The sequence below is a fragment of the Apis laboriosa genome, unplaced genomic scaffold (genome assembly GCF_014066325.1).
Source record: "Apis laboriosa isolate Shangri-la unplaced genomic scaffold, ASM1406632v1 scaffold12_cov154, whole genome shotgun sequence".
Lineage (NCBI taxonomy): Eukaryota > Metazoa > Arthropoda > Insecta > Hymenoptera > Apidae > Apis > Apis laboriosa.
In genome coordinates this window covers 2,980,212-3,008,134 of record NW_025221207.1, presented here as the reverse complement: position 1 = coordinate 3,008,134, position 27,923 = coordinate 2,980,212, and the positions used below count along the sequence as shown (strand labels likewise).

Sequence of the window (27,923 nt, the reverse complement as noted above, 5' to 3'; positions counted from 1 at the left end):
AAGAAAAAAAAAAGAAAAGAAAAGAAAAAAAAGAAAACCGAGAAAGAAAATTTCTGCGAAGGAATATCTGTGTTTGCTTCACCGAATTTCACGCGAACGTGATTCGCATGGGCGAAATATAAGCGATTGATGCGTGCATAGAAAAGCAAAAGAAAAGAGGACGTGGACCGAGTCGTCCGTCCTTCATCTCTTGTACCGCGTATAATTATATGTTATTAAAAGAGGAAGCGAGGATTCACGAGGAACGCAATGAAATCAGGTTTTTACGCTCGCTTGCATGTGTTTATAATTTCTCGATAGAGCCAGCGACGTGCACGTAAGCATCGGAGAGAAGAGATTGGAAATTTAAAAAGGAAAAAAGGAAGGAAGGAAAGAAAGAGAGGAAACTAGTGGACGTGGAGGATTTAATGAGAAACAGAGAGAAAGAGAGAGAGAGAGAAAGAGAGAGTGAGAGAGAGAGAGAGAAAGAGAGACAATTATGTCGCTGGCGTTAATTAAGCTGATGCCAAAGAGAAGACACATCTGTCCTGAGCTTATACATATGTTAACGACACGATGCTTAAACAATATTATTGATACTTTTATGCGTGGCTATAGTTCGCTCGCGTTAACATCACCGTCCCCTTTGACAAAGAATAATGAAAAAAAAAAAAAAACTTAAATAAGCGAATAAAATGAAAATAAAAAAAAAAAAAATGGATAAAGCACGGGTGAAGAGGTAAATATAATAATTGTTCGTCAGTGCGATCACACTGTGCGAATACTTTCGATTCTACTTTTGCTTCCTTTTTTTTTCCTTTTTTTTTTTTCTCATACTTTTCGATCCATTTTTTACCGATTTTTATGTTTTTATGATTGCCAATGAAAGAAAGAACGAAACGAAATTGAAATTATCGTTAAATTCTCTCGATGTATGTATGTAAGTATCTCGATGATATAAATATATTTGATGCGGTTAACGTTATCGAGCTATGGTCCGATTGTTGCTATTCGTAAGAATTGTTGTTATATCGCTGTGATCGCGCGTGGGTTTCTATAATACGTTGCCCGATCCGGAATCCGAATCGATCGACCGCCTTTTGCACTCTTGCACCGAATTATTTGCGTCGACGACGAGTAAACGAAGTGTGGTGAAAACAAAAAAGTAAATAAATAAATAAATAAATAAATAAATAGGGAAAAAAAAAGAAAAAAAAATAATAAGGGCACCGGCATCCGTAAGAATACTTGAAGACACGCGTCGTTCTCGTCACACTCTCGTAATAAGTTAGAAAATTGGGGAAACGTTCAAAACATTATACCGTCCATTGATGATGATGATGACGATGTTGAAATGTTTAAATAAATGGATAATCTCTCGACGAACAATCGATTAATCGGATATGATAACGAGTTGTTTCGTGCAGTCGGCTTTCCAATTTTTCCTCCGTTGCCCTTTAACGTATACGTACGCCACGTCGAATCGTTGTCCACGCGGAGATTTTTTTCAAAGATCTTGGAAGATCCGGGAAGAGAGAAATTTTGTACTGATATCGAATACTATTGTATATTTTTATTATCGTTACTTTCTTCCAATTGTACATATAATGATATTTTAAAAATCCTCGTCACTCGGATAACTTTCGACAAATCGATTTATTATTAATCTCGAACATACGTATTTTTATTATTATGATAAATGGTTATTGCGTTATTTTTTAAATGTGATTAATTTTCATCGGTGATACACGTGCTGTTTGAATGAAAATTTTCTCAGGAAGTCACTTCAAGTTTTCTTACCCATGCTTATATAGATGACGTTCGACTCATTGGCCGATGAGAATTGTATATTATACATACGCGTATATATATATCTTTCTTGATGTAAATTTAAAGAGAGAGGGAAAGAAAAAAAAAAAGAACACAAAACGCTTCTTCTTCGAAACTCTATATGCTCTTAACAACGATGCTTGTTGTAAAAGAATAACCGAATTTCCGAGACCATCCACCAGGGTTCGGGCAATTTATTAAAAAACACCAACGATAAGACGAGAGAACAAATTGATAAGTGGAAATCTTACAGTCACGAGAGTTTTGTAAACGTTTCAATGGGTACTCGAAGTAAAACAAAGAAAAAAAAAACAAAATAAAGAAGAGATAAGATTAAAAAAAAAAAAAAAAAGAAACGTAATATCTAATGTCCATCACTCAGAGGTATTACTCTGAAGCAAAATAAGAGAACAAGTTTATTTACACGTGCGTACACATTAACGACACAATGTAATGATTCACTGAAGCTCTATTATTATAATGATTAAGGATTATAAATAATGAATGTCTGTAATAAATAAAAACTACCACGCAAACAGATGGTATTAAGAGGAAGAATAGAATGTCCACCATATCTCGTATTAGAAGAAGAAAAAAATTTTAAATTTAATATTACAAATTTATTAATTTATGATATGAAAACAATTTTAATTGATAGTGATAGATATAAAAAAATATTTTTCTTCCAATTCGAGATAATGTATCTCAGTTAGAACTACTATGAGCTAGGTATCATCTAACATAATCGATACACTTGTTTCATAAGGATAATTGGAATGGAAATAATTAAAATCACACTGTACACTAACATTCCGGAATCAAATTCAGAAAAATTTCGATTCGTGTAATTGTATAAGTATCGAACGAATGCAATTCTGATATTATCGAATCGAGTTTGAAGTCGGCAAACAACTTTGATTTGTATTTTCTAGGAGATACTCGAAACTTACGATGCTGGATTAAGCACCTCATCGACGTAACAAACATCGAATATTGTGGAAACTCGTACGCTCTCAATTAAAAGAAACTTTAATAATACGATTTTTATATTAATTAAATTATGTATATCAATCGTCTCTCTAATAACCACTCTAAAATTCTCACTTGAAAAAACTTTTATTAGTATTACGAATTTTTAATTCTTATCGAAGAATCAACAAATGAATTAAAGCTGCGTCAAAACAACAACGAGGAATATTATATTTGACTGTTGTTGGTTGCTGCATGTTTCATAAAATATTGTCTTCAAAAAAAATTTTCAATTCTATCCAAATTAAGTAAAAATTTGGTATCGATGTTTAAAAATTTTCCTCTATCTCCCTTCGATCCCTTATGTAATTTTATTTTGCATCCAGCAATTACCAGTCACTTTTCCAAGAGAACACGTGAAACAAGTCTCAAAGACTTCCTCCTCCTCTTTGTTCCTCCTCCAAAGACGCAGCTTTAAAGCAACAACATAATTCTATGAAATATAACCCCTATGGGGCTTGATCCAGCAAGAAAACAGTAATCCCCCACGAACTTAGTGTTAATGTAACCATAACGTGATACATACACGCTAAAGTTCTATAATCGCGATGTCCCGGGGAAAAGTGTGCATAATGTAAGATCGGTGATGTCTGTTGTTGGGTAGGAGCGGTCGTGTACCGCGCAGTGGGGCCAAGGGTGGGCCGAGTGTCCGTGAGCCCCAGCGGGGGTTGCACCGGTAAGCTTCAACCCCAAAGTGCCAGGTTGTTCCACCAAGTTCTCGTGTTCTCGCTCGTGTTGACGGTAACCGTAATCCGTAGTACGTAGTACGTACCCAAATTCCACATATACATACGTATATATACACGCACACTCACAGATACACTCACGTTCCCTCAGAAACACACCCCTATCGTGCCATATATATATATATATATCTTATCGTGAATTGGTTTGTTATAATTTATCGATTCGAAATCGGTTAATCGTTGTCAAATGTTATTCGATTTTGCAACGCTTTGATAAACAATGCGTCTCGATAATCGAAGTTTTATTCTTCTTTTTTTTTTTCTTTTTCTTTAGAATATGTGTATGTATATATATATATTTGTAAATGCACGATAACACGGGTTTGACGGCTCGATCGATAACGGTAATTATCGAACTACAATGGGAACTCGGTTGATCGTCGAAATACTCGGAGATAATTAACCGGGGCTGAAATTATAACGACGTTATTTTTCGTTTGTATGAAAATCACGTCGCGGAGAGCCGTCAAACGTGGCTCTTTGTTCGATAATTAATGCGCGTATACAGAGCTTGAATTTCGTCTCCGATATTCGTGGAAAATACGTTAAATAAGACACGTCAGAGTATCTCCCTCTTTAAAAAAAAAAAAAAAAAAAGATGAATTGTACATACGTGTGTATATCGCGCGCGCGTATAAAATATCGTATTTGAAATATATCCTCACGAATGGTCGGTATTATATTGCATAGAGTATTTTCGTTGCACATTCTACGCCAATTTCGAACAATTCTATCCAGGATTCTACGCCAGATCGTGAACTCACCCGAAACTAATGATTCAATTTAAACGCGGCGGTCAACGTAAAACGTGTCGTATCAAGCGCGCATGTTCTATGCTAAATCGTATTCGTCGCTTAGAAATCTACCGAATTCATTTACCACGTCGGCGAGCCATAAATTCGAACAAACCACCACCAGTTCACATTCCTCCTGGAATCGTATTACACTATTATACACGCCATGCACACTGATTATCCATATCAACACCCTTACACGGTCCACATGTTACTTGTTCTTAATTAATTTGAATACGATTCATTGTTGCCAATTAGTTGTCTTAGGTAACCCATAGTTCGAGCATTGTTAAAGATAGTGTTTTATTATATTGGATTGGTAGGATTTTTTGGTATACATACTGTTATATATTTATATTATACGTATATTATATTCTTATGGAATGCTTAGGAGAGAGAACATCCGTATTTGTTATAGTTGTGCATCCGTTTGTTCGTTGTTCCGCCTATAACCATTTCGTCATCGAGATCGACAAGTCAATCGCGAATTTCGCGCGTCTAATTTCCAATAAAAGTGAACGAGAGGGGGGAGGGGGGAGGAAACGACGTGTCCGTGATTTCGAAACGAATTAAATCGAATTAGAATAAATTGGAAACGAGGGTGAGAGCAAACGAAACGTAGCGTTTATTCGAAATGGTCTTTGACGGGGATCGAACGAGAAAACACGGACGCCCGGCCATTTCGTCGGCTCGAAAGGATATTCGAAAAGGGTAGAAATAAAGACAGGAAGCTCGGTTCGTTCCAATTTTTCTTTTTTTTTTTTTTTTTTTTTTAATATAATTGGATTACACCCGTGAAAACCGTCGGTCGGTCCGTTGATTTACACGAGAAAAAGCTCGAACACGTTCTCGTATATATATATTCTCGTCCGGAATATTAATATCAAATCTATTAAATATATTACCGTGTCGACATCGAGCAAAAATCGTCTTCCCGATTCGATCCGTGCACTCGATGCTTTTCGTGCTTTCCTTTCCTTTCTTTTCTTTTTTTTTTTTTTTTTTTTTTTTTACTATTATTATTATTTTCCCTCGCATGTGTATCGAAAGGAAAACACATATTTCATTCGCGAGGACGAAATTTAATTCGTTGAATAAAGTTGGCCCGCTGTTTTTTCGCCACACGCAGACCCCACGTTGGATTTGTTCAAACGATAACACGGCTCTCATCCGCTCGTATCGACGATTAAAAGTGACAAAAAAAAAAAAAAAAAAAAGGAGAAAAAAGAATTCTAATGGAATTTCGAATGTGTGTTCTACATACGACGTAATGGAAATTGAACACACGCTATGAATAAAAACGTCGATGCGGTTAATCACCGGGAATTCCAACAATTTTTTCACGACACCAGTTCGATACATTGCGCGAAACGAAAATGAAGGAAGGAAATAAAAGGATTAAAAAAAAAAAAAAAAAACCGATTTACTCGTTCGATCGGAGACCGACTCGTCGCGTAATTCGTTGACTTTTAATCCTCCCGTCAATATCTCATTACCGTTGCCTTTTAATCGACGCTATAATTAGTATTTCAGACGAGAATCGAGTCGCGGGCGAAGCGACCCAGGGGGTGAGTATCGAAGAAGCGATTTAAGGGTGGCCCGCTCCTCGAACGATTTCGCATCGAAACTTTGGAATTACTTTTCGCCAACTCTTTTCAATCTCGCCGTTTACCTTCCTCGCTTCCTGTCGTCCTCCTTCCTGCCCTCCCTCCCCCTATCCTTCGTAATACATTTCTGTTTCTCCAACCGCGATTTCTCTGTTTACTCGAATTGATATAAGATTTCTAAAACTTTATGCTCGGGCTTCATTTCCTTTCTATGAATTTCCTGTAAGCCGTCACATTGCTTCAGCTTCTTCGATACTTTCCAATCTGGGATGAACCGTTGATGATTATGTATCTCAAGATAAATAAAAAAAAAATTTTATACGAAATTAATCTGAATTTATTTGATCGTATTTTTTTTTTTTCGTGTACGTAATTTCGCGTGTCGATTGGTTTTCATTTTTCTCATCGCGCATTGTATCGTGATGGAAAAGAACGCGAATACGATAAACGCTTACTTTTCTGCTCGAGTAACAATTATAAAAAAAATAGTGAGTAGAATTCATAAAAGAAATATTTACGCGACACGTTGTTCGTATTTCGAAGAGATGATCGTTTCCGAGGTAAAAAGAAAAAAGATAAAGAACGCAAGATATCTCTGATTCAGCTCAGTAATTTCTTCCTATACATATATACTACTTTTCTACGTGTGGTACTCTTCTGTATAGTATCTAGAATAGCTGAAAAGTAATGGTAACAAAGAGACTTTTGAATAATGTGTATAAATATACATAATTATATTATACATATATATATATTTAAATCCTGTATCTCGTACTGATGTTGGATGATTGCCTAGCTCATAGTACATAGTTACTTTCCAAGATTTCCAATTTTATTATTCGTAATCAGTAAATAAGCCTAAACCGCTGCATTAGTTTTCACTAGAACTTAGCCTAACGTCTTTAGACCTATTTCTCTTTTTTTTTCTTTTTCTTCTTTCCTTACTTTCTCTCTTCGAAAGAAAAACGTAATTGCGAGAGATTTACGGTGTACAATACCTATATATATATACATATATAAATACGTATTGTACATGTAGCATGAAGGAGGAAAGCTTTTCGAATCCTTTCTAAAACAATCGCGAAATCCATCGGCGAATAAAGAATCCGTTCATCCGTGAGTAAAAGGGACACGGCCTAACCTAAAGGACTGGTTCCTCTCGTCCGCGAAATATCATTTCGACCCTCCCCTCAAAAAAAAAAAAAAGTTATCTCCAGTCCAGAAGGGATGCATGCGTAAAAATTTACGTTGTACCGTAGTTCTAGTGAAAACTGAGAACAGTCGTGAGAAAAGACAAAAGCTTTTTCCTTGGCCGTACGCGCGACCCATAGCCAATCGAGTTGTGCTCCAACAATCGACGAAGACCTTCGATTCTCGTTTCCTTCCGGACCTTTCGAAATTGTCGCCTTTCGAATCTCTCTCTCTCTCTCTCTCTCTCTCTCTCTCTCTCTCTCTCTCTCTCTCTCTCTGTCTCGCGCGCGCGTTTTCCAACCGTGTACACCGATACGTGTATTTCCTTTCCATTTCACTCCGTAAAAATCATTCCACACACGCGTTGCGCGACGAGTTTCTTCGTTCTCCCGAAGTTGAGACCATTGTTTTTTACACCCCTCCTCCTCCTCTTCTTTCTCCCTCTGTGAAAACGGTTCGAAACGATCAAGTGATTTCGTGATATCGAGCAGCGCGAGTTTCGTCGCCCCCACCCCTATTTTTTGCACCGGCTATGGGTCACACACATTTTTATATCCGCGAATATGAAATATATATGACACGGACAAAATTTCGAGTCGAGTAATCGCAAAAGAGAGAGGAGGGCAGACGTCTGGGGCAGGACTGTTGCCGAGACCGATGACGAAGACTACCTCGAAGATGCAGTCACCTAGGGGCGAGTAATCTACCATCTACCTAAACCTACTGTCTTTTAGAAACGTCGTCGTATATACAGTGGTTTTTTATTATTATTATTATTATTATTATTATTATTATTATTATTATTATTATACATTATTAATTATATAGTAATCAGATTTCTATAGCGTAACCACGACGGGGGTGATCGGTTGTTGATTATGATTTTTTTTTTGTTTTTTTCTTACGCTTGTTTGATGCACACCACAGTTTTAAGTAGTTTTTGGTCGTTGTGTTTTCGTAGCGTTGTGATCATGATTTCTGTATCATCTTTTAATATATATATATATATTGTATATATATATATATCAACATGAACAGATGCTCCCGTGGTGGTGCGAAAATGTAGTTCAAACTTAGAACAATTCGAGCTGAACGGATACATAAATAGCCTATGGTTAGCAATCTAGTAGTAAAAGAGATTCGTTGTCAACTTGACATTTGTAATTTAAACGTTTACAGTAATTGAATCTAGTTAGAATAATAATAATAATAAGGTTGCCAACTTAAGCGTAACCATTTTCAACCGTTAATTTAATTGATTACGTTTGCTAATTCAGTACCGATCGTGCTTGTTCGAGCCTGGACAAGACATACGCGATTTTAACGCGGGACAAGGATAGTTGGCAGCCTTACCGGTGTTTAGGCTATACTAGTCAGAATTTTCGATTTAAAAATAGAAACACGTCGGCCGACCTTAAAACAGTATCTTTACTAATTGAAACTGAATTTTTAAATGTCGTCTCAGTTTGATTAAATGGTTATAGACAAAGTAGTGTGAAGAAAGGCGAGGTTCGAGGTTATGGGGGAGGAGGGAAGAGGGGTTATCGAAGATCGAATGAAATCTTCCTCGTGGATCCCTCAACTTGTGACCTCGAACATCGTCGATCCATAGTCCATAGAACAATTTGATAGAAAAGTAGATTAGTGCGTAGATAGTATGAGAGTGAAACCTTTCTTTTGTGTGTCGTGTGTATATCCGCAGATTTTTAACTGTCTTTTTAATACGTATTATACTACTATTATTATTATTATTATTATTATTATTATCCTTTTCTATTGTACTGACCATACCCGCTGTATCTGCGAATAGTAATTTTTTTGGATACTATTTAGTAACTTGAACATCCCTCGAATCGTTGTTAATGTTTTTTTAAATACCGTTGAAGTTACTTAATTGAACTAGTGTGTTAGTTACGCTAACTTATATTTTAGCTTAATATTTTAGTCGAGTGAGACACAGTTTTTTCACGCGTACGTAGTGTTTTATATTTAGAGAGTTTACGATATTGATGATTACTCGATTATTATTATTTTATATATATATATATATATTATTATACATTTTCACCATATATTTATATATATATATATATATCCATACTGTTCGAAAGATTTACGATCATTATATTATATTCGTTCATTGAATACGTGTGTGTAGTTTAGGATGTGCAGATTTGAACCATGTTGAAAAATTATTTCCCTTTGTTGAAACGCTTCTCATTCTCCCGTCTATCTTCGGTCGAGGCCATGATCGACTAACAGCCCGCTGTTAATCAACTTATTAATCCATCGACGTCACTGTTGATCGAGCGCGTGATTCGTCCACGCGTGTGTGTTGCTTCGTCGAGGCTGTACGCTTGAAACATTTTTCAGGGTAACGAGGGACGCTTTTTCGCTGCACGAACGATCGAGCCGCGATCGTTGAACGCTTAAATCATCCATTAATAATGATATACACGATGCAATCACGTTGCGTTAACGATAATCGCCTACTAAACGCTTCTTCTTTTTTTTCTTTTTCTTTTTTTTTTTCCACTCGAGAATACGCCGGCGTGCGATGATCCCTCGAGTCTAAAACATCGAACGCCATATAAAAATGCACAACGCGTCGCACTAATCGTTCTCAATCGTTTTAAATCGCGGTATATCTTAATCGTACGCCACTTTCTTTCCCTCTTACGTAAACCACGTCATATTTATTCTCCTCCCCGCTTGCCCCATTACCAACAACACTCGTCTTAACCCACGTGGATGTTTCAAGAGGATGTATTTTATCTGTTGGCTCGGGATACGTTATATCTTCCGCCATCGAATCCTGTCCGAGGAAAACGAATTGGTGCTCGTGCTAACGTCTGGTATGCTCGCGTACCACGTTTAAGAAAATATAGAGATATTTTGCCGAAGAGGCACGTGCATTTTATCGCTCGGTCTAAGAATCTCATCGTGCCGAATTGTACTCTTATCGAGTGTCGAGCCAACCAGACCCAATTTGTTTGATTCTCTCTCTTCAATTTGGAAAGATATTCAATATTTTCGATTCGTGGAACTCTATTGAATTTCCATTCCTGTCCATCCTATCCAAAATATCATTTTTCCAGTATTATTCGTGGAGCAAAGAAAGAAGAGATTTGGAAAAAATGTGATTTCATCGAACGTGTCTATAACATTTTACATACATATTAAAACTTGAACGAAATAATTAATATCTCTATTAATGAAAATCAATACATAAACCGAATAATACTTCTTATTTACATCACTCGATTTTAAGATATATTTAAAATCACCATCTTTTCTCAAGTGCTTACCCCCAAATGAATACCCTTTATTTATCTTTGTATCAAGAAACTGGAACGAAAAATTATTCTCCGAGTGTTCGTATCAATTATTCCCTAAGCATCCTCCGTTAAATCCAATTCAATTCCAAACATCGATCCGAAAGTAGAAGCAACAGAAGCCGCCACGCTTCCAAGGGACCTCTCGAGTCAATGTTAAACAGATTGAAGAATTAATCGAGCTGTAACAAAGGACACGGGATTGCCCGTTCGAAATCATTCTCCTGTCAGAACGTCACAGTTTCCTTGCCGGCCGATATCCCACGAGTAAATTTCGCGGCGCTTTCCCTTCCCGTTATCCAGACCGTATCTACGTCACCTGGACATACACTCGAAATAGATGAACTCTTGGCCTAGATCTTTGCGCACGCTATGGTCGCCGCCGTTTCGTTGGGAAACGATCGAGTCGCACGGGCATTAGAAGAATTTCTCTTCTCAAATTTCTTGGCGCGTTTTTTTTCCAACGAGGATACAACGAGGAGTTTTTTTTTTTTCTTTCTTTCCTTCTTTTTTTTCTTTTTCGGATAGGAGAGACCCGAGGGTCCGTATCGATACTCTCCCACGCGAAATCCAGAAGCCATCTCGACACGTGGCCCCCTTCCTTCTTCTTCTTTTTTTTTTTTTTTTTTTTACGAAACGTCCGATAAACGTCTGCGGGCGAAGTTTCCCGGTTCATTCGTCACCGTGCCCTGACAGCGTTCCGATTTTTCTTCCTTTTTTCGTTCTCACACCCCTCTCCCCATGCTCCACCCATTGTTCGAACGTTGGATCGAATTCGATGTGTTCTTCTTATCGCGGAGGAAGGTACACGTACATGCGATCGGAAGGTCGAGATTGTGAATTCTCTCTTGCCCCATTATAGTTGGAAATTGATAGATTTGAATTTTAATGATAATCGAAATGTTCTGTTGCCAAATTTTGGAATATTTTTATCGATCCGATCGTTCTCGATGCAAAGTGCACGAAATTTGCAAGAAACCGTGACCACGATCGAATCTTCGCGCAACGATAATTTCAATCTCGCAATCTGCCTATTACATTACGTATTCCACGTTTCCAGAGTGGAGTGTATCCATATCGTATCGTATTCAAAGTCAATTTTTAATGGTTATCAGTTAATCGAATCTTAAAGGGCAAATTTTCCCGAATCACTCCAATTGTAAACTCTGTTCGATGATTCAGTGATCATTTCCAACATTGTCCATTTCGTAACATTGGCGAAAAATTGCTCCTGTAATTTCCTGTTTTTTTTTTTTTTTTTTTTCATATTTCCTCGAGAGTTCACCCCGCCTCGTAATCCAGTGATGAACGCGGTACCACAGTATCGAGGCGTTTCTGCCTATTTCCATTTATAGGCAAAGGGAGGGAAAAAAGATACCAAGTCACGTAAATCGTCACGCGATAGAGACACGCGGCGAATATTCCTCTGCAACCTGGGCTCGAAACTTCCGACCGGAGACCGACCGTGCCCGATAGAGACAAGCCACACCATTAAGCGGCGTGATACCCCATACAAATCACGTCGATCCGCGATTTATGGTCTATACCCTCTCACGCTATCGCGTTATCAGTCCTCCCGGTTACGGTTCCCGAAACGAGATTCCATACTCTAGGAAAGCTCTGTTTTCACGCTGTCCGAATTACGATTCTTTTCTTCACGCGTTAACGTGCCATCCGGGTGAACGATATATCCCCACGTATTTCATTGTAATTCTCTCGCGTGACGCGCGTTGAATTTGAATTTTCTCGATTTTATTTAATTTCAAATTAATTTTTTATAAATAATTTTTTGCATTTAACGATCTCAATCGTTTTGTGTGTAAATATATATATATATATAAATTTACGAAATTTATTCTTGATTTTGATTGATTTTTGTTCCAAGGGATTCCATCTCGAAATTGTCCATCCATTTAATTATCTCGAGAAATCTGTTTACAGCATCTACTTCAATCCCTAGGAGACTCGCAATGTTTCATTTAGCTTCTGTAGACTCGCTAATTTATCTGTACTACTTGAAGCCACTAACCCAATTAACCTGGAACTGGCTTTGGCGACGTATCGTAATGTTTTGTATTACGTAGAAACTTTCTGCCAGTATCATCGATCTCTTCTTACGTCCATTCTGTAGCATCGATGCTTATCTCTAAATGACCCTTCCTACGGTATCTCGGAAAAGTAGATTGGGTTGTAACTTTGAAACGATCGGAGATAAAAGGAAATAGATTTCTCATAGTTTGATAATCATATTGTGCAATCACGTTATGCAATTGAATTATAATCTTTCGATCTATAAACAAATTAGAGGCAAATCATTTCTACAATATAATCTTAATTTTAAATTCTTTTCTTCATCCATTATATTAATAGATAATATCCTAATCACGTACTCTTCAAATAATCATTTTCGAATTTTTGATTTAAAAAAAATATCGAACGTACACGCGATTCAATTTTCAAAATTAAAATACCCAGCCATACGTGCGCGCATAAATACAAACTACCGACAGATCAGAAATTTTCTTTCATTTCCACCCTTTTCGAAGCTACAACCCAGCCCACTTGTCCGATACACACATCGGTACCATCCTGATTTATTTTTCATCCTGTTTACCCAATATCGATGACGATTCAACCCCTCGATTCGCCACCCTGGAATCCATGCAAATTTCGAATCAACCAGCTAACGCGTCCCCAAACATAAATCCCAACGATACGCCGGGTGCTATTCCTATTTTCGACGCGCCATCTTTTCTCCACGTCCCCTCCATTCTTTTCGCTTCCATCGTCGCTCTTACCGCGCGTTACGCCTCGCTACTGGTTCGCCTGGCTCGACTTTTAAACCATTTACCCGTGACTCTTTGTGCGATATTTTTTTTTTCCTTCTTCTTCTTCTCTTTCTCTTTCTCTCTCTCTCTCTCTCTTTTTTTTTCTTTCTTTGATTCCGAATGGTAAATGCCAGAGGCAGCGTAATGCGCGCGCGTAGGCGTCGTGTTTATTTCCCGGAAAAGCGAAAAAATGGCGAAAAGCGTGACGTCAGAACGTCCGCATTCATCGGGAGTACAAAACGCGTCGGTGTTTGTTTAACCGGTTTTAAAAGACCTCCGATTTTTCTGCCGGCCGTTCTTGCGATGAAAATTCTCTCTTTTTTTTTTTATTTTTCTTTATTTTTTTTTTTTTTTCTTCCTCTTCCATTCCCTCCTCCACTTTTCTTGCCTCCCTTTCGTCTCTTGAACGAAATGAGTTCCGCGTTATCGAATACACGCGAGAGTAATTAATACGCGAAATCGTTATCGTCATGACGTATTTCGCGTGATCAGGATGAATTTATCGCGAAATGCAATTCGATTATTTGCGGTTTTTTGTTGTTTGTTTTTTTGGTTATTGATTTTGTTGAAAAGTAATTTATGATCTTTGCTTTTCTGCACTTTTCTTATTATTATTATTATTATTTTTCTTTTTTGTCTCGAGTGATTGATTTTACGATTCACGGCAGAAAATTTCGAATTGTTGGAATTGAACAATTTTTTAATATTATTTAACGTATGAGACGAATAAAATAGAGATTATTTTTTACAGATTGTATTTAATCTGATTATTGTATTTAATTTTTGATTATGGTAAATTTATGCTATATAGCAAATAATTAAAAATTATTGAAAAATTAATTCTTGTGATATTCTTGCAATTTTAATTATCAAGAAAATATTTATTATTATTACGTATTCAATTTACAACTTCAAAGAAATTTATTATAATTCAATAATAACGTGTATCAAAATTTAATGACTTTTTTTTACATGTTTTAGTCTGCAATTAAATCGAATCGAATTATCGTCGTATCTCGGAAGTGAAAAAAAAAAAAAAAGAAAAAAAAAACGACCAACAACGTTATTTATTTTTTCATTATATCAACGTTATTTTATTTTTTCTCGTACATTTTTATCTCGTACTGCAATCTCAGCGGCGAGAATTTTAAGATTATTTTTATTTAATCACCACGCTACACCTATCGTCCCCGTTTTTTATTTTTTTTCTTCCCACATTCTCAGCTTTCTTCTTGTTCTTTATTAATGTCAGGAGTGCCGGCAGTGTACTACCACGGAACCGGAAGCGAGAACGCAAGCCGCGCGTATACGGAGACACCGATGCAACACGTCCAACGGACTGCGCTCCGGAAGAAATGTATGAGGTCGACATTCACTTTGGACTGTGGAAAAAAAAAAAAGAGAAAGACAAAAAAGAACACGCCTTCTTTCCCTTTTTTCTCTGTCTCTCTTGTCCGCTCTCGTCTTCGCGATTCTCTTCCACGCTCATCTCTACTCCACGTCTCTCCCTTCTTTTAAAAAAATTTTAACTTTTTCTCTTTCACTCTCTCTCTCTCTTTCTCTTTCTCTCTTTTTCTCGACCTCCTCCTCATTTCTTTTCATTTCACGTTCTCGCAAAACATCGATCATTATCGTTACAGTTTATCGGCGGCCATGAAACGAAAACGTTTCGTTGATGGTTTCACCATTTGTTCCAAAGGGTACACCACCATTCCGTTCGGCAACGTTCCACCAGGGAATGGAGCGTTTCTGTTCCGCGTCATTGATCGCGATTCATACATTTCCGCCTCGATCGGTCCCGCGAGCGAGAAATAAAATCGCGACGATTCGACGAGATCTGGGGTCGCGAACATCCGTGAAACCGTGCTCAAACCGGATCGATGATGCCCATATAGAGAGATATTTCGAGAAACTTTCAGATAAAATCGTATCGTATGCGTAACACGATAACGTGTAAAGAGATAAAGAGGTATCCAAATGATACGATTTACGTTCGTCAACGAAGATTTGATTACGACGTGCTCTGCTACGAGTGATTTCGTCGTGTGTGAACGAAAACGATCCATTGTAACGATGAGTTTTTTTATCTTTTTTTTTTTTTTTTTTNTTTTTTTTTTTTTGCAATGATCCGTGAGAGAGTTTCGAAACTGAAAGTTTCCAGTCCGGGATTGGAAGTACACGGTAGCGATGGATCCAACATTGGTAAAGAATGAAAAGAAAGGAGAGAAACGGTTCATAATCCGGGGATCGCGAAAGTGTCACGACGCAGGAGGAGAAACGTGCTCGCTCGATCATCGCACGGCGTACAGAGAGGATCAACGACAAAGCAACACACACGGAAAAATCACGTCTCTCTTGTTTTCCTTTCGGCCATCACTTTGGCATCATACACGATGTCTCTCTATTTCTTTTATTTTTTTTTTCCCCATTTTTTTTCCTCTTTTTTTTTTATATTTATATATATATATATAAATTCTCTCTCTCTCCTTTAATCAGCCATGGACAGTTATTATACTAACCTCTCTCACTCTCTGCCGAGCGGCAGTGAAACGAGAGTGGCGAAAGCGCGTATATCGCGTATATACAATTGAAGTGGGGAGCAGTTGTGATCAGAGTTTTATGTTTCAGTGGATCTTACCAACGGACAGCTCACCCCCAACAACAACACGCCCTTGCTCACGCAAGCTCTTTCTGGTACGTCTTAAAAGTTTACCATTTCTTTTCGGCTTCGGATTCTTTATGTATCGCTTCATTAATTTGTCTCTGCATCGTTAAAGGATTATCCCAACAATGTGTTTCGTACATGTATGAGCGTTGTCGTCAGGATAAGTCATATAATTCGTTCCATTCTGAATAATTTAACAACGTATCTGTTCTACAAAACATTTGAGAAAGTAACAGAAATTTCAAATTATTTACAAATCATGTTTAAAAAAAATCAATTGTTTCGGAATGATTTTATAAGACATTGTATAAAACACATTTTCGTAGAACATATACTTAAAAAATTTATTCAAAATATGACTCATTCTGTATACATATATTATACGTATCTTTCAGAATGCACGGCCAATAAGTTCGCTGGGAACGACGCACGGTTTCCGATTATTGATAGCTTCTTTTTCTATTATCGCGTTACTACAAAGAGCAATAATGAGAACGAGAGAGAAAGAGAGAGAAAGAGAAAGAAAAAAGAGTAAAGATTGAATAATGACGATAGCAGGTTTGCTTCTTAGCACGAAGTCTTGGTGATTATTAGATCGAGACGATATAGTAAGACAAGATCCGGTATTACGACACCGTTCGCAACGGGACTCATGGAACTCGTGTAATTCAATCCTCTTTCGTGATTCGATTCTCGAGCTTTGACAGAAACAAGCTTTGCATTACATCGTAATGGCAAATTGCAAGGCTCTCCTGCTCTCCAGCTCCTTCGTATACTTTGAACGCTGTGAACGTGCTCGAAACCGGTGGATCTCTATTCGCGAAACTTCCCAAAGGTTAAACGTGAATATGATTACCGTGGTCGAGCGATTCCCTCGTTTGAGGATACGATACGCTCTGATTCTTCGATCGGTGCGTGGACACACGAGGGTAATACACGAGAGAGAGGTAATATACTCGATTTCTCGAATTTATTATGGATGAATTCTTCCTCGTTTTTCTTTTTCTTACATATTATATCAGTTTGTGCGTTCTTTACGATTTGTGAAAAGATTATTTATTCCAAATTTATCGACTTTTCGTTGAAACTTGAAAGATCAATGGAAGATCTAAAAGTGGGGGTGAAATTAGAAATATAAACGTGCATCGACTCGAATATTCCATTCCATGAATAAAAATAAATATGAATAAAATAAATCATATATATATACATTATCAAGAAATATATATATATGAATAAAATAAATCATATATATATACATTTATCAAGAAAATCTCTCCTCCTCCCTTTAATCGAGCAAAGAAAAATTTCATCGCGGAATGCTTGTGGAATTCTTTCCCAAGAATCCGTGCTAATTTCTCTAAAAAGAAAAAAAAGAAAGAAAGAAAGAAAGAAAGAAAGAAAGAAAGAAAGAAAGCCACGGTTCAGAGCTTTTCACGACACACCGTTGTGAAAGGACTTTCTTCTTAGCTCGCGAGTGGCGCGAGGCCGAGGGGGTGTAGAAGCAATCCAGACAACGGGGGGAAGAAAAGGTAGCGCGGAATTCTGAAAAGTGTCACACATGTAGGGCGGCTGGATGCCGGCAGCGAAATACACCGACTTCAACCCTTTTATTTTTTTATTCGCCCTCTTTCTCTCTCTCTCTCTCTCTCTCTCTCTCTCTCTCTCTCTCTCTCTCTCTCTCTCTCTCTCTTCGGTTGCAGAATCTGGCCTGATCCGCCTACCCCGCCCCCGTGCCGTCCGCAATCTCCTCTCAAATAAATCAAACTTTTGAATCGCGCTCGACTCACCCTCACCCTCCCACCACCCCACCCGCACCACCACTCCGCATCGGCGAATCCGGCCACCGGCAGAAAACTTTGTAACCGGCCGCCATTGTCAAGAGTTTAAAAGCTGAATGGAGTTTTAGATTGTACATCGAGCGCTTTCGGTTTGTCATACTCCGCCCACCACCACCGCCGCCGACCCCTCTCCTTCCTTCGGCGAGTTTCGAATTCTTTACGTTCCTCTTCCACCCTCCCCCTCTCCCCTCCCCCATTCGACGGAATCTTTTCGTTATCTTCGACCTACACTTAGTCCCCCGGTGTCGTAGCTACGTTCCGCAATCTCGTAACGATTCTTCTTCCTCCCTATTCTTTCTCTTCCTCGACGAAAATCGTACGCTATTGTACGGACTTTTATGGAGAATCGAATGGCTAATTCTTTATCTCGTCCGAGGATGACCGTTTGAAACTTTCATGTATAACCCGTATATCTGAAAAGAGTATCGCAAATCGTTCCCTTTTGTCAAAAAAAGGAGACTCTATTTTTCGTTTCGCGTTTCTGATACGCGTCCAGTTCAGAAGTTAAAGCGCAGCTTAACTTAAACCGACGCGGTTCGTTCTCTGTAATTTCCAAAGAATTTATATTTTTAATCGAACGATAGCTATTAATAGAAAGGAGAATATATCTGATAAATGACCCGAAAAAAATCGAACCACATCGTGGTTCCCCTCGTTATTTCGAGAGATTGAAGCGGATCGTTGCCCGTGTACTTGTCAATTAATTAAGCGCTAATCAGAATTTTTGCTTATTGGTGTTGCTGTACCAATTTCGTATTCGCCTCGATTCGAGTGGCTATTATTTTCATGAATCGATCACCCTTTGTTTCCGCTCAACCCTCTCCAACATCACGGAATGCAAAATGCGAACGTAAAAATTCGTTCGTGCCTCCCTCTTCCTCTCCCATTTTCTTTCTCTCTTGTTTTTCCTCTATTACTTCTCTTCGTTTTATAGCACGTTCTATTTTCAACCGAATAAACCGAACTAACGTGAACGCGGGGAGGTGTAACACGCGAGATACGATGCAATCCGACACGGGGAGTCAGAAGCGAAATCGTTCCTCTCGACAAGGAAATGCGCGACGTTATGAGCATCCGAGTCACTTTAAAGCTAAAAAGCACGTGCTCAAATGAGATACTCGGCCGCCGTGTTGGTCTCGCCGTTACCGTCTCGCGCTATTTCGTTCCCTGTCCCCTCGTGACGTGCACGCTGTATCGTATCCTAGCGGTTTTCTGTTGTTCCATTACGCGCAAAGCTGTCTTGTAATCCGCTTATTGAATGTCTCCTTTTATTTGCTTCTTCCACGTTTTACGTGTGTCACGATTATTTGTCCCCGCCAATGGCCCGACGTCGATGTATCATTCTTTCTCCCTTTGTGTATGTATATCTTTCTTGTGTGTGTGTATGTATATATATATATATACAGTGTTTTATTCGTTTTCACAATGTTTTATTCGTTGTCTATTACCAATTCGTCTCCCTTCGTGTAAAGAGAGAAAACATATATGTAGTATATTTCTGTTTTATTTGTTTTCTTTGTTCCGTAAAGGATACGAATTTATTTTTACACGAACGACGTGTCGCTTCTTAATTGACGTGTTTCTTGTGCTGCGGGATATACACGTGTACAAGATAATCTTTGAGTGACTCTGTTGCTGATGTCATGAAACGTGTTTGTTAGTGATGTTCGAGAGACGAATTAGTTTTTCGATAAATGTTTTAGTATAGATATAAGTGATATAATGACATTGTCGATATTCGAAAGAATCATTAGAAAAAAGAATTTAATTAGTTATTAGCTCATCCATGATTAATCAATGTGTTTATCTTTCTAGCATGTTATTTAAGATTCTCTCAACAAAGATGTAAAACGTATGGTGCATAAATTATTTGAATAGTTAAAAGCAATAAGAATATTCGCGTTTGAAATTGAAATTTTTGTTTTGTTCGATGGCTAACTTCTGGATATTCTGGTAAAAGTTATCAATAGCAATCATTAACAACAATAGAACATATCTTTATGTATGGAATTTTATATTAATTAATATTGAAATAATCGTATATGAGTAAGTAACACGACGTTAAATAAATTTTGTGAAATTATTCTGTTTGCTTTTCTTGATGTTTTATTTATTATTTTCTTTTGAATGTGCGCAAAAAATTTTAACATTTCAATACCTACTTAATTATATCACCTTAAAAATACTCTTCTTTGATACTCGATTACGATATAATTAACACTTGGAACGGAGACAAAGATACTCCTCTCCTTCGACATGCTCACATTAATCAATGCTTAATAACTATCTCTCATCTTCAAGTCAGCCATCAAACTTACAAATCCTATTGTTTTTCTCATACTAAAAAAAATAACCTCGCAATGGACTCGACCTATACTTCTACAATATATTAAATATTAAGCTATTAAATACAATATATATTTACAATGCAATATATTTGCAATGCAATCAAACTCTGAAACGAACTTCTCAAAAAAAAAAAAAAAAGCAAACGATACATTCTTCTTCAGAAAGAAACACTCTCTCACACACCCAAAAAACATCCGATCCATCGCGTTTAAAGTGCAATTCGTTTATCGCGGATACGAGGACACTGCCTGCGGTGGCAACGCATAGAGAATGTGTTAAAAAGTGACGGGGACGCGTTCGTTGCAGTGATGAACAACTACCAGGCGGCCGCAGCGCAGGCCGGATTTCCGCCGGCGTCGCCGCACGCGGCCGGTGGACATGGTGGGCCACAGGGCCGGTCATTTCCTGCGGCCAACTCGCCGGGCCCCATCGACATGTATAGTTCAAGCGCCGCAGCCGCAGCAGCAGCCGCAGCCGCGGACTCAGCAGTCGCCAGCTACGTCCAGGCCGCAGCTAGTCCGCAGCCCCCTACGACCGCGTTCCCTGCGATCGCCGTGTCTCGTGCCCCGCTCAACTACAGTCCCGTAAGTCCATTCTACGACCTCCTTTCACGCCCACCCCCTCAGAGTAATCCATAATGGGTGTTAAATTCGTAATTTAAAGGGGGGTGACGTTCGTTCAAAATGGTCCTCGATGCCACGTGGTATGGATTTTTTTTTTTTTTTGAAAACGAATACGGGGGTAATGAAAATTCGATTGGGAAGAAGAGATGAAGAGATTGGATTGATTTGATTTCTGGAATCTCGATGCGGAATTTCGAGAGGCGTTTTTTATGTTCAGACGCCTGAGTGAATGATAGAGTTGTACTACTTGGCATCTGTACCTGTTTAATTTTGCAATGAATCTACGTGATCATTTGGATCTTTGGAATTATGTATGGATTTAGGTGTCAATAGGTATGAAGTTGAAGAGGTTGAAGAGAATTGGTGATGGAAGGTTTAATCTTTGCAATGAATGGAGAGGAGTGATGAGCGAAGATAGAGGAAATTTTATTTGGTAGAATAATGTTCATGTAGATTTTAAAGGAAATTAAATTTGGATCAATTTGGTAAATCGTTGGTTTATATTCCTTGATGAATCAAAAATTATTCGATAACGATTTATAAAATCATGATATTTCTAATAAACGTAAAGTTTCAAATTCGATAATAATACTTTATAAAGAAACGTTTCATTATAATTATTTCAAATGATCAAAATTAAGAAATAAAAAAGAGAAAAATCGGTTACTGAAATTTTCTTATACATTTTCCATTCCTATTCTAACTAAACGCTTTGTTTAATTAATATTCATTTAACATGTTCTTTTATTTCCGAGTTAGAAAGGTGTGAATAGATTTTAATTAAACTTTTCACCGATAGTCTCTGATTGAACTAAAAACTTTTTCAACAGCTAACCGTACTAACAGCATCGAATTATTAAACTTGTCTGTGATACTTTTATCTATTTAACGTACTTTAGTCAAGATATTCAAACAAGATAAAAAACAAAGAAAAGTCGAGAGATTCGAGAGTACGGTGCAAGTTGTTTTCCTTTTTTTTTATTAGAGTTTTTCAACTTACGTTGCTATAGCTTCGACTGCAAACCGATTCAGATTGCTGAGCTTTTCAATTTGCCAGTATTTAAAGTTTTCATTCCATTTTTTTATCTTCAATTCCTTTTTTTTTTTATTTTCTTTTTTTAGAATAAATTCTTTAAATCGTACGATGCAACCTTCCAGGATCCAGTATTGCAATTGCACGTAGTTAAAACATTTTTGCAACTTAATATAAACTTTTATATAGTATATAATCTTTATATAAAATATGGATAAATTAATAAATTTTATTGAAAATATGACGTGTGAACCTCATTAAGTATCTTCTTCGTATTTTAGGGTCCTCTAATACCAGCGGCGTTCACTAATGGCTACCATTGAGCCTTGTTAAGACCTAATAACAGGTATGTACACACGTTCTCTTGCATTAGCTTTTAAATTATCTTCTTAAGTGTTTCATGCCTCGTGATAATAAACAAATTTTATACTTTGACTAAATAATCAGATGATAATAAAATATTTATAATATTGAGCTTAAATTTCCGCAAAATGTGATTATAAGAAATTTCATCGTAATTTTCATTAAACGATTAATTCAATTAGCAATGATCAAAAGATGATAATATTTCCTATTGTCTTTTTTTTCGCATTTAGCGCATTATCGTACGAATACGGTAACGAAATACTTTCATCCTTTTGTAGCAAACGCAAACACGTTCACTAAAAATTAATATAACAGAAACACTATGTTTCCTTAATAATTAATCATAAATTTCGACTTAGTGTATCATATCAAATATCATAATTATAATAATAATTTAAATAATAATACAAATAATTTGAATGCTTAAGATACTTTCGTGATTATTTCTTAAAATTTGCAAAATATATGATTGAATAATAATATTATCAACGTAATTTTCGACGAAAGTATCTTATTATTTTTTAGATTTCATTTCTTACCATTCACTTTAAACTTTACTTCAACAGTAACACGATCCGCTTGCGCTGATTTCACAAAAATCATGGCTTCTAACCTGACGAATCACGCATAGCGTGTTCGTCGTTTATGTGCCGCAATTTATCGCTAACAAATCATGATTTTTTTTTTTTTTTCCGTTAGGATGGACGAGAGGGCAGAGCGCAGCACGGTCGACTGACGGTACAATGAGCGGTGTAAATGCCTTGGAAAAATTCACCATGATGAATGATCTCTGGACGGAAGAGGACGCGTACCATCACGAGCAATAAAACGAAGAATCGCGATTTAGGTAGAAGAATAACGGTTTCCAACAAAAGGAGGCTTTTCGATTTTGTAAACATGATCGATCGATTGCAACGATCGAACGAATAAATAATCGTGATTCCCCAGCGGAGAAGAAAGGAAGAGAATCAAAATTGAAGATATTAGAAAAAAAAATCAAGTAAACTAAGAAATGTAAAAAAAATAAAAAATAAAAAAAAAATAAAAAATAAATTAAAAATCATTGAAATGATAAAAATATGAAAAAAAATAAATATATATAGAATTTATAAATCGCGATACACGTCCAGGAAGTTTGCGAGAGAAGCAACATGGTAGAGGGAGCGGATAAATATAAGGAAAACGTAAAGGGCAGAAACTGCGTAATGGTAGATGTGGCCGAAACTGCGTAACAATGCCCGTTCTCCGACATTAATAAAGAATAATATATTAATAATAATGAATTAAATTAATATTATTAATTGCTAAATAATTAAGCGACTAAGTCTAGAATATATAAATATTATATATATAAATATATGAATATATATAAATATATATATATATATAAATAATTGATAAATATTAGACGATAACGTATGGATCCTTAGTATTTAAGGCAGACGATAAAGTCGCGGAAGAATACCAACTTACATACGAAAATATTATTATAATTACTGGTTATTATTGTATAACATTATGGCGATTCTAATTGATTATAACAAAATGGAGAAAGAAGGATGGAAAGCTGTGCGTCGTGTAAGCTCGCGCGCGTAGCCGTGCGCGTTATACATATATATAAATATATAAATATAAATATAAATATAAATACAAAAATACAAATATAAATATAAATATAAATACAAATATAAATATAAATATAAATAATAAAAAAATATAATTATTATATACATATACGCGTAACTCCGTTCGCACCCGGGAAGAGAACCCGTCGTCTCTCAGTTGGGCTTTCGAGAATTTTTTTTAGACAAGTAACGGCGGAGTGAAGAGAGAAAGAGAGAGAGAGAGAGAGAAGCAAAAAAATAAATAAATAAATAAATAAATAAAAATAAAATAAAATAAAAAAGATGTACAAGGAATTTTTCGAGAAGCGTGAGTGGACGACAAGGAGGAGCACCCGACACGAATATTTGAAGGGTAGTGTCGGGCCGAAAGGGAGATTTGGGAAACGAGACGACGAGGGCGCTAGGCAGGCCAAGAGTGGGCTTCGCCCTTTTCCTTTGTTTCTTGCGCGCGCGTGTCCGCCACTTCTCAGCGTGCTCTTTGCCGACTGAATGCCGGAATGGCACTTCTCTCTCGCGTCCCGTCGTTGAAGCACTTTTTCCCTTTTCCCGGGTGTGCAACGAGGGAGAAAAGAGGACGAATAAAGCACGGAAAGAGCAAGGAGAGGGAGGTTGCGTACATAGACGTAGGCACGCGTGTTACACGGATGACGTGACGCTGTTTGCATTGCTTATCGTGCGAGGGATGAAAGAAAAAAAAAAAAAAAGAAAAAAGAAGAGAAAGGGAAGAGAAAACGCGGGGGCCCTCGAGCCAAGATCGACGGATTGGAACTCGCGAGGCTCTATGTAAGTTATAGGAGCGAAGAGAGAGAGAGAGAGAGAGAGAAAAGAAACAATAGGGAGAAAGACGAAAAATGGAAATGAATACTCCTTTTAAGATGCGTATCGATGAGGGGAGAAGAGATGGTCATCGCGAAGAATACTATTCTACAGAGAAGGAAGAAAGCGAGAGAGTACATTAAACATACATACAGGGTCGCGAGATCTATGTAAAAGGACGCTAGGCCTCCGAACGTTGCATCGTTCAAAATCTGTATCCTATCTAGTGGCGAAAACCGATGACCGGTGAATTTCACAGGCTATTGTGTAGCTGTCCAATCGATTAGTTACATTAACCTCGGCCCATACATACATATTACACGCGCGCGAATTATTGTACCATTGATTTACCATAATGGCAGCTATGCATGACCCTATGGATGAAAGCCAGCTATGGAAACACGAGCAATGTTCGACGGCACGCATTTCACACAAGCTCACTGTGAACATACATAATAAACCATCCACACACTTCCACGTTCAATCTGTACACGCATTACATGCACACATACATACATACACACACACACACACACATATACACGATCCGAAACACAATATTAATATACGCTTTCATACGCGTCCGCGGCTTTTTAAACAAATTATAAAAACACATGCCTATATAAAAAAAATAAATATATATTAATACAAATACACGCAGCTACGCAACAACAGGAAGAACCATACGCAACCATCAAGTTACGCGAGGCAAGATTCTGTTAAGAGGAGAACAAATATATATTATACAAATATACGCGTGTATTCAGTCATTATACCGTGCGTCCGTATATGTACAGAGCGTTAGTTAACGGCGAGATACCGTGAGATATCGTCAAAATGCGTGAGTTAAAGCGGAGATTAAGAGTAACGCGTGCGATAACGATGATAATTTCGAGACGAAGCGAGATTGTGCGTCTTCTATATACCCCTGTGTGTGAGAAAGAATGAGAGAGAACGTGGTGATAAGTGTGTGCGAGCGAGAGAAAGAGAGAGTCATTAAATCTTTAAGATTGAGGAACACGGTCATCTGAAAATGCCATTTGCGAATTAAAACGAAGAAGAAGAAGAAGAAAGAGAAAAAAGAGAAAAGGAGAAAATTGTAAAATTTAAATGCGAGCTAACGTAGCGTTGAAGCGTGAGAGAACAATAATCGCGTATGGTAGCCTTAATCAGGGAATAACTGATTGACATCAAAAGATTCTTGCGTTTTTTCGCGCTTAAAAAAAAAACATTTCGCTGATCAAATGGACAAAGGGCGCGAACGGGGATACTCCATTCGATTATTCGTAATTGGTCTAGGTTAAAATATTATGTAATATCATACGGGAAACAGGGAGGTATAATTTTATTCGTTTCGTTTTTCGGCGCACGTGTATATTTTGTAAAACCTAACTTAAACCTTCGAGAAAGGGTTCAGAGGGCTTGAAGGGCATCGCGACGCTCGGATCTTCCTAGAGGGGAGAGATTGAAAAAAAGAAAAGAAGAAACAAAAAAATAAACCGTCGACGTGCATAAACTCATTCCGCGGATTGTATAATTCGAGTTTTTTTGTTGATATATTGCTGATAAAAACTGTTTTCGTACGATACTATTATTGCTATTATTAAATTCTCCAAGCGAGAGTCAACGAGCGATTATTATAATTATAATTATTATGAAACGACGGATATACGTGCGACAATTCTAGGTACGGTTATTATTGTATTCAACAACAGGGTAAAAACAAAAAGAAAAAAAAAAAAAGAAAAGAAAAAAGAATTGAAAAATAAGAATGATTTTAAATTGTGGGACGCGTGTCACGTCGAACGGCGGCCATTTTGTTTTCCTGTGCGCGGGTATGCGTGCGCACGATGAGAAAAAAATTCAAACAAAGGAAAGAAAAAAAAAAAAGAAGAAGAACGAATAAACAAACGAGTCAATTCTTACGAACGTTAGCAATACTTCGTCATGACCATAAAGGATAAAAATGGCAAATAATGAACGAAAAAAAAAAAGAGAAACTAATAATAATAATAATAATAATAGTAATATACACGAGTAAACTATATCGCGGATAAACTTATATTCATTCTTAAGTTGGTGACGCGTACACGCGTGACGGGTGATCCTCGCTCGTTCTCAAAGAAGAAGAAAAAAAGAAGGTGATGAGAGATAAAATTGTAAAAAGAAACGTACGAACTGAAACAAACTGAAACGAATTTCAGTCGCGTATTTTCAACGCTGAAAATGCTGATTTCTTGCAAGCGAAACAAAATGGTAGCTGCTTCGTTACGCCCCAAGATTAACGCGTGTAAAACAGATTATACCGGACAGATTATAATCGATTGAGATATTCATGCAAATAATTGTTTAATTAGAAAAATTAAAGTAAAACGTGCAATATAAAAAATAGACGTACACGTTTCAAAAATAATAGACAAAATTGGTATTTTGTTGGATAGATTGTACATTATATAGACAGGGCGATGCTGCTTTCAAACGAGTGCAAGAAACGAGCGTTTCATCGACGACGTACTATTCCCATTTTTTATTTTTCGATCTTAGCAATCTTTGCTTTCTAAAGTTGTAGGAGACAAGTTGTTAAACGAGTTTTATGAATGAAACGCGACATAATCGGATGGAAAACACGAGAACAAATGTGCACTCAATGTGGCCATTGTTTAACAAATATTTTCTATATTTTCTTTATTCTTTCGATACATTGGTTGATAAGACATAGACAAATAAACGAGCGTTAAATAGACGCATCGGACGCTTCATACATTGCTAAGTATCATCAGTTGTTAGTTAGACGGAGAATTGGACGTCGAGCGGAGAAAAAGCATGGCAAGATAGAGAAAAAGAAAAAGAAATAAAATACAAGAGAACATAAGCATCAGCTCAAAGAACGTAAAATATAATGAGATTCGTATATAGATTTTAGGAACGGCAGCGCGCAAGATCATAGACAGATGGGCAAAAATGAGAAAACGTAGAAAGCATCCACAGTCAAAAGACAGTCATAATTAAATGTACAAGTTTTCGCAATTAGGGTGAAAAGCGTGTCGAAAGGATTTTAGGTTCCTGAGAATGATCATATTGCGCCCTTAACTTTTATAATTAATACTAATTCGTTTATTTAAACGTATACAATTTTATTATGGTATATATCATGGAGAAATATGATAATTGTTATTATCTTTGATTGTTATAAGTATTTTAGAATTTTTAAATTTATTTTAAACGTAATTTTAATCTTTACTTATTTTTATACATTTTGAAATTCT

The 27,923-nt window shown here is 37.0% G+C and overlaps 1 protein-coding gene across 9 annotated transcripts in view; it reads left to right on the top strand.

Moving 5' to 3' along the window:
* The window catches only part of LOC122720579 (RNA-binding protein Musashi homolog Rbp6), a 772,925-nt gene extending 746,317 nt beyond the window's left edge, over positions 1-26,608 (top strand). For 6 of the 9 annotated variants that reach the window (XM_043947364.1, XM_043947362.1, XM_043947361.1 and 3 more), the window contains 5 exons: positions 14,592-14,696; positions 15,968-16,033; positions 20,501-20,778; positions 22,132-22,196; positions 22,916-26,608. In XM_043947364.1, the coding sequence (XP_043803299.1) occupies positions 14,592-14,696; positions 15,968-16,033; positions 20,501-20,778; positions 22,132-22,173 (491 nt within the window). In that variant the 3' untranslated portion in view covers positions 22,174-22,196; positions 22,916-26,608. Of the gene's footprint in view, positions 1-14,591; positions 14,704-15,967; positions 16,034-20,500; positions 20,779-22,131; positions 22,197-22,915 lie in introns of those variants that run through there. The other 3 variants (XM_043947367.1, XM_043947366.1, XM_043947369.1) reach the window with 2 other exon arrangements.
* The last annotated feature ends 1,315 nt before the right edge of the window (positions 26,609-27,923 follow it).